Raw genomic sequence first — 12,556 nt, 5'->3', positions numbered from 1 at the left:
AAAAATAGAAAGAGTTAACATGCATTGCCCTGGTTCATGTTGTATTTTTATTTTTAAGGTTTTTTGGAAGTACTAGAGTTTGAACTCGGGGCTTACACTTGCTAGGCAGGCACTGTGTCACCTGAACCACTCTGCCAGTCCTTTTTGTGTTGGTTATTTTTGATACAGGGTCTTGCTTTTATAACCCAGCCAGCCTGGGCCACTACCTTCCTATTTGTGCTTTCCCATGTAGCTAGAATGGCAGGCATGAACCACCATACCCAGCCATTGGTAGAGATGGGGTCTTGCGAACTTTTTGCCCAGGCAGGCCTCAAATCTCTATCCTTGACTCCCCACCTTCCAAATACTAAACATAGTTTATGTTTTAAAACTGTGTTTACCAAGGAATAAATACTCTTTACTTTTTCATGTCCAAATTCATTTGCTGCTTTCCTTACTATTCTCATTGCAAATATCTTCTGTTCCATTTGAATGTTTAAGTTTTTAGTATCAGTTTACTGATGTTTTTAAATGGCATTTCTTCCTTCTTTTCACTGTGTCTGCTTTGAATTGTGTTTCCTTTGTTTGTATTTTATAAGTACGATGAGGTGAATATAGTCTTCCTTTGAAAGGAAAGTCATTAGGTTACAAAGGACCGAGTTGACATATCTCACAGTGATCATTTAATGAAGACTACCTCATTTGCTCTTCAGAGTAAAAGAGAAGAACTTATGCCTTCTTCTGTAAGGATATCATTTCAGAGATACCTCCAACAATTTTTTCGTTAAGAAAAGATGCTGAAGTCACTGAGCCTAGTTCTCTGTGATAGTGGAGGAGTTTGTAGCTGCTTTTGTAATAGAGCAAACACTCTGCCAAGAAGGCCACAATGGAGGAAGATTGGAGACAGGTCTGGGCACCAGTGGGAGTGGTTCTGGGAGGCCAGAACTGGAAACTGTGAGCACCCCCACGGAAACCGAAAACAACATGGACAGAAGGGGTAAAAAGTCCAAACTAACAATATTTATCTCCAGTTTTTCTCTTGCTATTTATAGCTCATTTTAACTAAACTTAATGTTGACATTCAGTATACTTTTATTGGTTTCATTTATAAATATTTTATGTTCTTTTATTTCAAAAACAGAAAAATTAGATAGACATTCCTGAACATGTAAAGAACAGTTAGGAAAACAGCCTGTTTCAAAAAATGAACCTCTGAACCAAAAAATATCTGAGTGTTCCTTTTATTAGAATAATTATATAGCCTTTTCAGAATCTGGGATTGAACTCCGGGCTTGCTAGGCAGGGACTCTACCACTTGAGCCCCACCCACAGCCCTTTTTTTGCTTTTAGTTATTTTATAGATAGGGTCTTTCTTTTGCTTCAGGGCTGGCCTCAAACCATGATCCTCCTTCCTACATCCTTCACCGTGCTGGGAAACAGATGTGTATCTCCATATTTGGTTGCTTGTTTGAGCTTGTCTTGCTAATTTTTTGCCTGGGCTGGCCTCAAACCATGATCCTTCTGATCTCTAACTCCCGAGTAACGGGGATTACGGACATGAGCCACTGTGCCCAGCTCATTCGTTTTTTTGTATTCTGTTCTATGTTGCATTAATTCCTGAGAACTGTTTTCTTTCCCTCTGTACTTTATGTCAGAGAGTTTAATACATACATGATTCACACCTATTCAAATGTCTTACAGTTTGAAGTAATATACATTTATTGTAACCCAATGTAAAAGTGAAGATTAAAACACTTCAATTTTTATTCACAGTAAATTAAGTAAATTGCAACTTAGGTAACTTAGAGATCCAAAACTGCACTGACTTTCACATTAATATCTGTGGAGGTTATGAAAAGAATTCATGGAATAGTGTTCATAGGGTGAGCAATTAACCATGATAATTTTTGAGGTGATTTTTTTTTTTTAGGATCTTCTTGGCAATCTTATAAGATCCTTCCAAGAAAATAAGTGAGAAATAAAATCTGAAAAGAGAAGGTATGAACATTTGGGGTTTTCTTTTCCAGTGTTTGTAGAATTAATGAATTACTGGCCTCAAAGTGTCCAATTTTTTTTTTAATAAAGTTACCAAAAATCCTGTAAAAGAATAGGAATTTAATAGAAAAGACACATAGACTTTTCATGCTTCCTGGACCCTCCCCAGCTGACCCTGCCCAGGACACCCTCGGAGTTTACAGGCAGCTAGAATGGGCGGCAGGAAAGGCTTTTGGGTTTTTCACATGGACAGAGGTGCTCTCCAGAAGCAGGAGGCACCAGGAAGTCAGCAGTTTGTATTTGGTAGATTTATTTTAACAGAAGAAAAGAAAAATCCTTTGCCCATGACTTTTTTTATTTTTCTTTCTCATGTTCCACGGTAATTTCTAGGTTGAGTGCTCATTCACGGTTCGCAGGAGGTGTCTGGCCTTCCCACATATCCTGTTTGGCTTGTCACATGCTTAAAAGCGTACTTTCATTTCTCATGACTTGAAAATGTAATTATAGGGCTGGGGTGTGGTTCAAGAGGTATTACCAAGAAAATGTAATGAGATTTACATCTACTCTGGATGACTTTTTTTGTAATTTTCCTAGAATTATTTTCTAGGAAGATAATTAGTTATTAAGTTTGAGGAAATTCTCAGCCACTTATCTTTCTTCTCCTTCCACAATTCCAGTTACACTTATGTAAAGCCCAGTGTTTGTTTAGGGTTTGGTTGTTGTTTTTTTTTAATGTGATACTCTGGTTTGAACTCAGGGCCTTGCACTTGCTAGGCAAGCACTACCTGGGGCTGGTGTTCTTTGTCTTCCATTTGGCTAGCATTGTGGACATGTACCATCATGCCCAGCTTGCTTGTTGAGAGGCAAGTAGGCTTGCAAACTTTTGCCTAGGCTGCCTTAACTCACAATCTTCCTTTCCCTCCCTGCCTCTCAAGTAGCTGGGATTGTATATGTGAGCCACTGTGCCCAAAGGTTTTTTTTTTTTTTTTTTTTTGAGACAGGCATGTACCACCATGCCTGGATTCTTATGTTCTTTTCTAAGAACAATTTTTTTTTTCTGGGACCTTGGCCTTCAAGTTCTGGCTACCTCTCTACTTCTCCAGTGCCTTTAAAAATATTGTTAGAATTTTATATAACTTTTCTAGTCATTCTCTGTGAGAGAATGGTCTTCTGTAGACTAGTCTGTAAGAGACAGAAGCAGAAATCGCAGAATGTTTTGTGAAGAGCTAATTTGGTCATGTTGGTAAAGCCTTTCAATCTTCCCCTCCCTGGTTATGCAGGATTGACACACTCAGGCACAGTGCTCCCTGCTGACGTTTCTTCCAGTCTTAGTCCTTTCTGCAGCTGTCTGCTCTGCTGTTAACCATCCTGTGCTACTTTTCATTTCACCCATGTTTTTGGTTTTACAATTTTCATTTTATTCTTTTTAATAAATTCTGATTCTTGAGTGAAATTTTTATCTTCACATCTGTTCTCCTTGCTTCCTCTTTCTTTTTCTTCCTTTTTTTTTTTTTTTTTTTTTTTTTGTGGTATTGGGTGTTGCACTCAGGGCCTCAAGGCCTCATGCTAGACAAGTGCTACACCACTTGAGCTATGCCCCCAGTCCTTTGTTTTCATTTTGTTTTTGAGACGGAGTCTTGCTACCTTTGCGCTGGCCTTTAACTCAAGATCCTCTTGTCTCTCCACCAACTCATCTGTTTTCTTTTCTTTTTGGTGAATTGGGTTTTGAACTCAGGGCTGGGCACTGGCAGTCCAGCCACTCTACAGCTTGAGTCACATCTCTACTCCATTCTGCTCTGGTCATTTTGGACATGGGGTCTCTTAAACTATTTGCCCAGGCTGGCCTCAAATTGTGATCATCCCAATCTCAGCCTCTCAAGTAGCTAGGATTACAGGCATGAGCTGCCGTGGCCAAGCTCGTCTGTTTTCTTGAGAGTAGTAAGCCACCCCACTTGTACCCTTTCCTGATCTTACCCTCCACACTGGTCTTTTCTCCCACCATAAGTGGAGTGCTGTCTTACTTCAATGGTAATAACTTCAAATATTCCGTTTCTAGGCTGAAGACACCTTGAAAGTGTTTGTAAAAAAGGACAGTAGAGTGAAAAGCGCAGCTGCAACCAACCTCTCCTTCCTGTATTATCTGGTAAGTTTTGTTGTTTGCAACTAATAGTTTTATAACTCTTTTTATTAGTGCATATTAATTGTATTGGGGCTTCATTATAATGTGTACAAGGAACTTTGAACAAGTTCCCTCCCTCTCTTATTCTCCCTTAACTCCCCTTCCTCCTTCCTCCTTTTCAAACAGTACTTGGTGAGTTTCTTTATGTTGTCTTCTTATACATAGATAATGTCCTTCCATCTCACTCACTGCCAGAACCCTTCCCTTTCCCTCCGGCTGACCCCCAGATAGTCTCCTTTTTACATCATGTCCCTTATTACTGTTACTGTTGCTGTTATTTTCTTATGGATTTCACATACCAGGGAAAAGATGTGCTATATTGCTTTTTTAGCTTGGCGTATTTCACTCAACATAATGATCTCCAGTTCCATTCATTTTCCTGAAAATGACAGAATTTCATTCTTCTTTATGACTGACCTAAATTCCATTGTGTATATATGCCACATTTCCTTCATCTAGTCTTCAGTTGATGGACATAGGCTGATTCCACAGCTTGGCTATTGTGAGAAGTGCTGTGATAAACATGGGTATGCAGGTGTCTCTGTTGTGTGCTGATGGACTTTCCTGTGGATATATACCCAAAAGTGCATATTGCTAAATTTCTGCCTATTGCTCAGGTTAAGGAAGCCCCCAAAGAAGACTGGTGGTTGTAAGTGGTGTGAGGTGCAGAGAGGATCTGATGGTGACAAGTGCTGAGCCATGGGTTGAATTTGCAGACATGGAGAGAAGACCACCTAAAGGAGAAGGGAGGGAGAATAACTGTGGAAGTAGGAAGACATTAGAAAATCGCAGAGTTCACAGCTAGGATATATTTCACCTCTTTCAACCCTTTCATGTTGGTGAGGAAGATGTGATATCTTAGGTTAATGATTTAAATAAGGGCACCGAGTCCCACCTATAACAAGCATTCATTGAAACCTACTGGGTGCCAATTCTTGGTAATGTTAAAGTCTTAACATGGAAAAAGGATGTGAGTGGGCACAGTAGGAAGAAAGAGTTGAAGAACAATTATGTAAATAAAGTGTTTGAGAAATTCACAGACGACTGCTAGTATTTTAATTCAGAACTTTTTGGAAAGATTTCATAGAGAAGTTGGATCTGAAGGTCAGAATACACATGAGAGAGAAAGGGGCATTTGGCAGAGATTAATAGGATTACCAAAAGCACAAGCTGGGAGGTAAGGAGTACAGGAGAGTGAGGCAGTTTCATTAACCTGCATTTCCAGTCCTTCTTTGAGCTTGTGTGCCATTGAGAACCAGTGCTGAACTGCTGTTGCTAGTGCAAAGGTGCTGTATCCCTATAAAGTGTAGAGATGGAGAAGGAGATCCAAACCACTGGCTAAAGTCAGGCTGCTAAACCTACTGGCAGGAGAATAGATAGTGTTAGTTGCATGTGTGAGGAGGTTGCCCATTGTGGGAGAGGTGCCGAGTTTGTTTTTGAATATATTTAAAATTGTTTTATGGTGATGGTCACATCAAGAACCATCAAGAAGAACTTGCAGAATGGCTCAAGTGGTAGAGCACCTGCCTACCAAGCATGAGGACCTGAATTCAATCCCAGTAACACACACACACATACACACAAGAACCATAGGAAATGTCTAGTAGGCAACTGATCTGATCTCAGAAGGGAAATCAGGATGCCAGATGGAGTTTGAAGGTCATCTCTGTAGAAGTTAAAGTTTTGATTACAGACCATGTCTCCAAAGAGGCCAGAGCATGGCATAGAACTAACAAGAACTAACTTTGGGATATACATACACTAAAGAGGCAAAAGTAAGCTTCACATCAGAATGATAGGAAAAAGATGGAGTGATACAGTGCTTGCCCAGCACGCATGAAGCATGAAACCCTGGGTTTAGTCTCCAGCACTGCAAAAAAAAAAAGATAGGAAAAGAACTAATAGTTGAAGTAAAGGCAGGCACTAAGAGGAAGTATAGCATCGATTCAGCAGAGAGGTAGGACCAGATCATTATAGAAAAGGCCCTGGTGGTGGCCCTAGTGGAGCTCTTCAGGTCAGCCCTTGGGCCGGGTGGGAATGAGACCTTGAGAGGAAGAAGCAGGACTGAGCAGAAGTAGTAGGGTTGTGATGCAGATACCACAAGGTGTTAGCCAATTTTGGAGGATGCTCTGAAGCTAAAGTGTCCCCTTTCTACCTTTACATCAAGCAATCATTGAATGTAGCCTTTTCCTCAGGAAGGGGCATGTATAGTACAGGGGACAAGATGCCCTTTCACCCTAGAGAGGGCTTGCCATCTCAGGCTGGCGGCCAGCCCAGTCCCTGAAGTTCTGAAAGACAGAGGTAGGGTTGAAGTACAGTGTTTGTTATGGTCATTAGACTTTGAGTTTAGAAAATTGTTAATAAATTTTAGGAAAGTGATTTAATTACTGAGCAGATATTATCACGTTTGATAAATGTGCTGGAGGAGATGCACAGAAATTTTAAAGGAGCAAGGAAAAAAATTATTAGATATGATCAACTGAGAAGAACCTTTGGAGCAATCTAATCCATAGTTTCTTATACCTGGTTCTGATGGAAATGACTGTAATTAAGAATGTCATGGGCAGAATGACATGTAATTGTGTATGGTATATGATTGAGAGTCTAGGGATTGGTAGACCAATCTTCTGTTGTTTTGTAATGAACTGCCCCCATACTTGATGGTCTAATGTGTTTATTCATGTTTTACTCCACATACTGGTTTACATGGACATTATGCTGGTCTTTCCTGGAGTTACTCATGAAGCTGCCATCATCTGAGGCTTGTCTGAGGCTGGATGGTTGAAATGCCTTACTCACAACTGGCACAGAATTGGCCAGGATGTTTTAGTAGGGGAATCCCAGACTTCTTACGTGGGACTGGCTACTTCAGAGCCAACCTCAGTAGTGTGCAAGCACATATAAGGCTCCTGCATGCGTTGTGTTTGTTACTATTTTACTTGGTAGAGCAAGCATCGGAGAGAACCATACTGGTGCATGAATACTGAAAGATCCACTGGGGACGATTACTGTGACAACCTACCACAGTTACTGATGCTTCTGTCCTCACCAGGTTCAGCTAGAGAAAGGGTTTTTCCAGACACAGTTCCTTTTCCCAGTGAAAGATCTTGATCTGCATATCTGTGGACATTCATATCTGTCCCCATTACATTCAGCATACCATGTAGTGAGAGGAAGAGAAAGAATGGAAGCACATGGCAGTCACTTGTCCTTTGAACATCTGTACCCCTTTAATCTGGAAAAAGGAATATTCTTTGATTAGGTCCAGCTGTGCTCCAGGGGATTGGTTCCCTAGCCTGCTGCTCTCTGTGGCTGGTACCTGTGTTTACAGCTGGTGAACTTTCTTAGCTTGCTTTCTACCCAGAGGAATTTGGGGCCCAGTGGTCTGTTTTCATCTTGGACTCTACCTGTCCCTTTACTCCAAGCTGGCAGCACTTTTGTCAGTCTAACTCCCCTAAAAACTTGGAGTATTTCCTATAAATCTCATTGGAATTTACTTTGTAGCCTAAAATCAGCATCCATAATTGTTGTGTTCAAGACAAACCCTCTGCATAGGTATACAAGTCTGTGATGGAATGGAGTTCTGGAGTCTTAAAAGCCCTTTTTTCTACCCGAGAGAGAAACTCTGCTAGACACTACCTTGAATCTTCCTGAGGTGTTTACAAAAAGGTGTAATCACAGCCTTGAATTGATCCTGTCCTACTTTAAGAATCTTCTGCCACCAAGAGAAATTGGAGACATGAAGTAATTTTATTTTCCATCCCAGAAAGTCATGGTTCTTCTGCATTTTCTTTAAATTCTATATGCAAACCAAATGGTTCTTTCTTCAGTTTATCTCTTTCTTCCTGTAGCCTAATACCCCTAGTTAAAATAAAATCATTGACACTTGAGTATCCTGCATAGAAATCAACTTAGCCACCCACATACTCATTGGTAGACTTTGTTTTGCCATTTCTTTCCTGACTACAGATGTGCCTTGTCCTTACCCAGCCTCTGATAATTCCTCCTCACTGCTCCAGTGCCCCCTCTGCACAACTTTTCTACATTTTGCAGTGTTGCATGTTCTAATTTTTATGAGAGCTGCACCCCATTGATAGATTTCCAATTTTTGCATCAGTCAGAGTTCACACAAAAACTTGCACATAAATGTTCACAGTGGCCTTAATAGCTAAAAGACAGGCAGAAGCAACTGTATCAGTGATGAAGAGGTAAATAAAATATGGTCTGTCCACACAATGGATATTACTTAGCCATTAAAAACAAACTACTGATACATACGGCAGAGCCTTGAAAACATTATGCTGAGTGGAAGAAGCCAGGCACAAAAGGCGGCATGTCGTAGGATTCCATTTATGTCATCTGTCCAGGACAGGCGTGGAAACAGAAGGCAGAGCAGTGAACCTCCCGAAGGTTCAGGAGGAGTGAAATGGGAAACAGCTGCTGGTGGGCAAAGGGTTTCTTCTGAGAGTGGGAAAAATATTCTGGAAGGAGTATTAATGATAACTGCTCAACTTTGTAAATGTACTTTTTGCCACTGAGTTGGATGTTTTAAAAGGATCAGTGTTACGATATATGAGTTATAGCTTTAAATGTCCAGTCAGGGACAATCACTGTGGACATTATGGGAGAAGGGATTTGGGCATTAGGTCTTCCATAGTTATGGAGGAGCACTGGTGATGAGGTGCAGAGGGGAACCATCAGGAGGAGTCATCCATCCATCCTGAGGAGGAGTCACCATCAGGCAGTCAGTGGCTATCACATCTGGCTGCCACAATGGGACCACATGGGCCTTCCTGGGGGAGGTCTGTGGGAAGTGGTGGCCTCTGCACACCTGTTCACAAGGAACCCCACCAGACAACCAGGATAGCTCAGTCAGGAAGAGGAGCTGGACATGAAGTGGAGGGCTGTGAGGATGGGCTGGCACTCATGGGGCATCAGCCCTTCATCTGGTGACGAGAGCATAGCCTTGGGGCCTGTGGAGTGGCTCAAGCAGTAAGAGTGCCTGCCTAGCAAGCAGCAAATGTGAGGTCCTGAGTTCAAACCCCAGTGCTACCAAAAAAAACCCAAAAAACAATAAAAAAGAACAGTCTTCAAAGAGTAAGGCTACTTGCTGCATCCGCTCTGCATTCAGATGCTGTACAAGTTCCTGATGAAGCCAATTATAGACAAGAGTGGAACAAGGAAGGAGAATTCTAGGAAATGAGGTTCCTGCTTCACCAAGCTGCAGGTCCAGGTGGCCACAGCACTCAGGAATAGGGAGGTTCCCTTTTCTCAAATGAGTTATGACAGGTACTGAGCAAGTGTTGGCCATGAGAGGGAGAGAAAAGAGTGGATTGCTCCAAGTTCAGAGGCCTAGTGTAGACACAGCAGTATGCAGGGGTGGGGACAGTGCAGTGGAGATGCAGCAGTAGACATGGGGTCAGAACAATGGAGAGGAGACGCAGCAGTGTGCAAGCATGGGACAGTGCAGAGATCTAATGCAGACAGCATTGTGCATCGGAGGAGAAAGTACAGTGGTAATGCAGCAGTGTGAATGGGGGTGGAGGAGAGGGAACACGGGACACAGTCAGAGGCCTAGTGGAGACCCAGCAGGGTGCAAGGTTGGGGACAGTGAGGCCTTTCCAGCTATTTCAGTGCTTCAGGTGGGAAGGTGAGCACACAGCAAATGAGGACATGGAATTTGGGCGTTGAACATGGAACCACCTACATAGATACAGTGTTGTTATTCAAAGCATGAAATTGGAGAAGTCAGTCATAAGAAACTTATGTGGATGAGCTTGATGATTAAAAATCTTTTATAGAAATAGCCTATTAAAACCAAGATATTTAAACTATTTGTTCATTGTTATAATCTCACAAAATCTGTTTATTATATCTACTTTCAGAACAATATGCAGAGGTATTTGAGGAAACTCAATTTGTATGTCTTTTATACTTTGTCTAGAAAAATGAACTTGAACTAGCCAGCAGCTTTGCAGATTTAGCCTTGAGTGCCGATAGATATAACCCATCAGCTCTTTCTAATAAAGGGAATGCAGTTTTTGCAAATGGTGATTATGAGAAGGCAGCTGAATTCTATAAAGAGGCCCTGAGAAATGATTCTTCCTGTACCGAAGCACTGTATAATCTTGGTAAGTAAAACAAGGCAATTTGCTTTTTGCATTTTTTTCACATTTATTTTTTAAGACTATTGTTGCTCAAATTACAGATTATTCTACATTGAATTAATGATTCAGGAGCTCTGTACATGGTCAGCATTGCCATATTACACTCCAAAAATTAGGTTTCTCCAATTTCTCCTCTTCCTCCTTCTTTTGTTTTTTTTGCTGTACTGAGGGTTGAACCTAGACCCTAGAGCCTGTGCTCTTGCACTTGAGCCACACCCCTAACCCTCCAAGTTCTATTTCTACTCATACATAGAATGTGGTAGATACCACATTCCTGACGATATTGATAGTCATTTAAACTTTTACCAAACTAGTAAGTGGAGGAAGACTCACTTTCTTCCTCTTTAACTGTAAACAATTTCAAATACACCAAAAACTGACAAAAAAATATTCATGCCTACTGCCCCAGTTTACAACATTTTAACATTTTGCTCTTTGTCCTTTGGCTGTACATACATGTTAAGAAACAAAACATCCCAATCCATGAACGCTCATCACCACTTCATTCCTTTCTGAGGTTGCCTGCAATAGATATCTTCATTTCCTGGGCGTCAGTCTGCAGTGTTCCAACAAGCATACCTGTGTGTACTGGGCCTGATCTCTTAATTCCCATTGAAGTTTCTTTCCAGTTTGCTCTCATGTTTTTTACGTATTTTGGTTTGCTTATTCTATTATCTTTTTCATGTTGTGACCTTTCATCAGATGTCTGCTGCTCTTGAGCTGTCTCCTGGAGTTTGCAGCTGAAAGCTGAGTTGAGTGTGGGTGCGTGAGTGGGACTGATGGGCTGGTACTCTGAGGGTGACTGTCAGGCCTGTTTTGTCGGACACCTGTTGCCAACCTTAGAAGAGGAGAGACAGAGGAAGTAGCAGTTTTAGGTGGAGTTAGGAGATCTCACTGAGAAGTTGTGTTGAAAGGAAGGAGGAGAGGAGGATGTGGTATTTGGTATCTGGAAAGAGAGTGTTACTGGTAGAAGCCTTTCTGCAGGAGCTTAGTTGCTGAGGGTGTTGGTTAGGAATACTCAGTCTTCAACTCCTACAGCTTTATTTTTTTGTGTATAGTTATAAACTAACTTTTGATTTTGTTTTTTATGAAATCTCTTTTCCTTCATGTTTAATCAGTGTCCTGGCACCATGGGTCACTAGTCTCTTCATCCCCACTGATTTTATTTTATTTATTCATTTTTCTTTGCGTACTGGGGACTGAACTCAGGGCCTGTACTCACAAGGCAACCACTCTACCAACCAATCCTTTTGCTTTTAGTTTGTTTCTCAGATAGGGTTTCATGCTAAATTTGCCTGAGCTGGCCTCAAATTGTGATCCTCCTACCTCTGCCTCCTTATATCTGGGATTACAGGTGTGTACTCCATGCCCAGCCTTCTTCACTGATTTTAAGTGCTGATTAAGTACATTCTATTGCTGAGTCAATTTCTAATAATTTATTCTACTCTTTGATTTTTTTGTCTATTTTTGCTGCCCTCCACACTTAAAAAATCCCTGAAGCTTTGTAGCATGGAGAATCCCTGCCCCCTGTGTTTGTTTTAAAATCCTCAGTTCATCACTTCTCAGCCTTTTGGCTAAAATCAAGTGTAAAAATCCCCAGTACATCTTTATTTCCTCTTCTAATTGAATATTTATATTTATGTAAATACTCTGTTACTCTTTTTTTTTTTTTGGCAGTACTTGAGTTTGACTCAGGACTTGATCATTGCTAGGGAGGTGCTCTACCACTTGGGCCACTCCACCAGCTGCTGTGTTACTTTAATAAATTTATACCAGTAATACTGCTTACAGGTTTTCTTTTCCTTTTTCTTAAGGCCTGACCTACAAGAAGCTAATCCGGCTGGATGAGGCTTTGGACTGTTTCCTGAAACTTCAAGCAATTTTGAGAAACAGTGCCGAAGTTCTTTACCAGATAGCAAATATGTATCTTATTGAAAACTTGAGGATAGTTCTTAATTCACTCAGTTGGTGATGAAGTAATAATTAAATGAGTTTAGCCTCTAACTAGCAGATTATGATAAAAGTATTTTTTGAGTGATCCTGTTTTTAAAGATCATTTGCATGTAAGAGGAGTGAGTTAAAATTATTAATTGTTAGAAATAATCATTGAAGTAATTGAATGCAGTTTGAGTACACATAAGCATTCATTGGAAGTAAATTGTATACTTTAGAACATTATTAGTTCTTAATCTTGTGGGATATCATTGAAGCAATAACTTACTAATTAAAAGGAAAA

General features: G+C 40.8%; 1 protein-coding gene across 2 annotated transcripts in view; it reads left to right on the top strand.

The window, feature by feature from the left end:
* The window catches only part of LOC109689008 (intraflagellar transport protein 88 homolog), a 111,035-nt gene that overhangs the window by 45,582 nt on the left and 52,897 nt on the right, over nt 1-12,556 (top strand). For both annotated transcript variants that reach the window (XM_074043722.1, XM_020167658.2), the window contains exons 16-18: nt 4,031-4,117; nt 10,098-10,284; nt 12,135-12,243. In XM_074043722.1, coding sequence (XP_073899823.1) covers nt 4,031-4,117; nt 10,098-10,284; nt 12,135-12,243 — 383 coding nt within the window. The remainder of the gene's footprint in view (nt 1-4,030; nt 4,118-10,097; nt 10,285-12,134; nt 12,244-12,556) is intronic.

This window comes from Castor canadensis, chromosome 10 (assembly GCF_047511655.1).
Source record: "Castor canadensis chromosome 10, mCasCan1.hap1v2, whole genome shotgun sequence".
Taxonomy (NCBI): domain Eukaryota; kingdom Metazoa; phylum Chordata; class Mammalia; order Rodentia; family Castoridae; genus Castor; species Castor canadensis.
The sequence above is the reverse complement of the archived record's forward strand: the minus strand, read 5'-3'. Positions and strand labels throughout refer to the sequence as shown.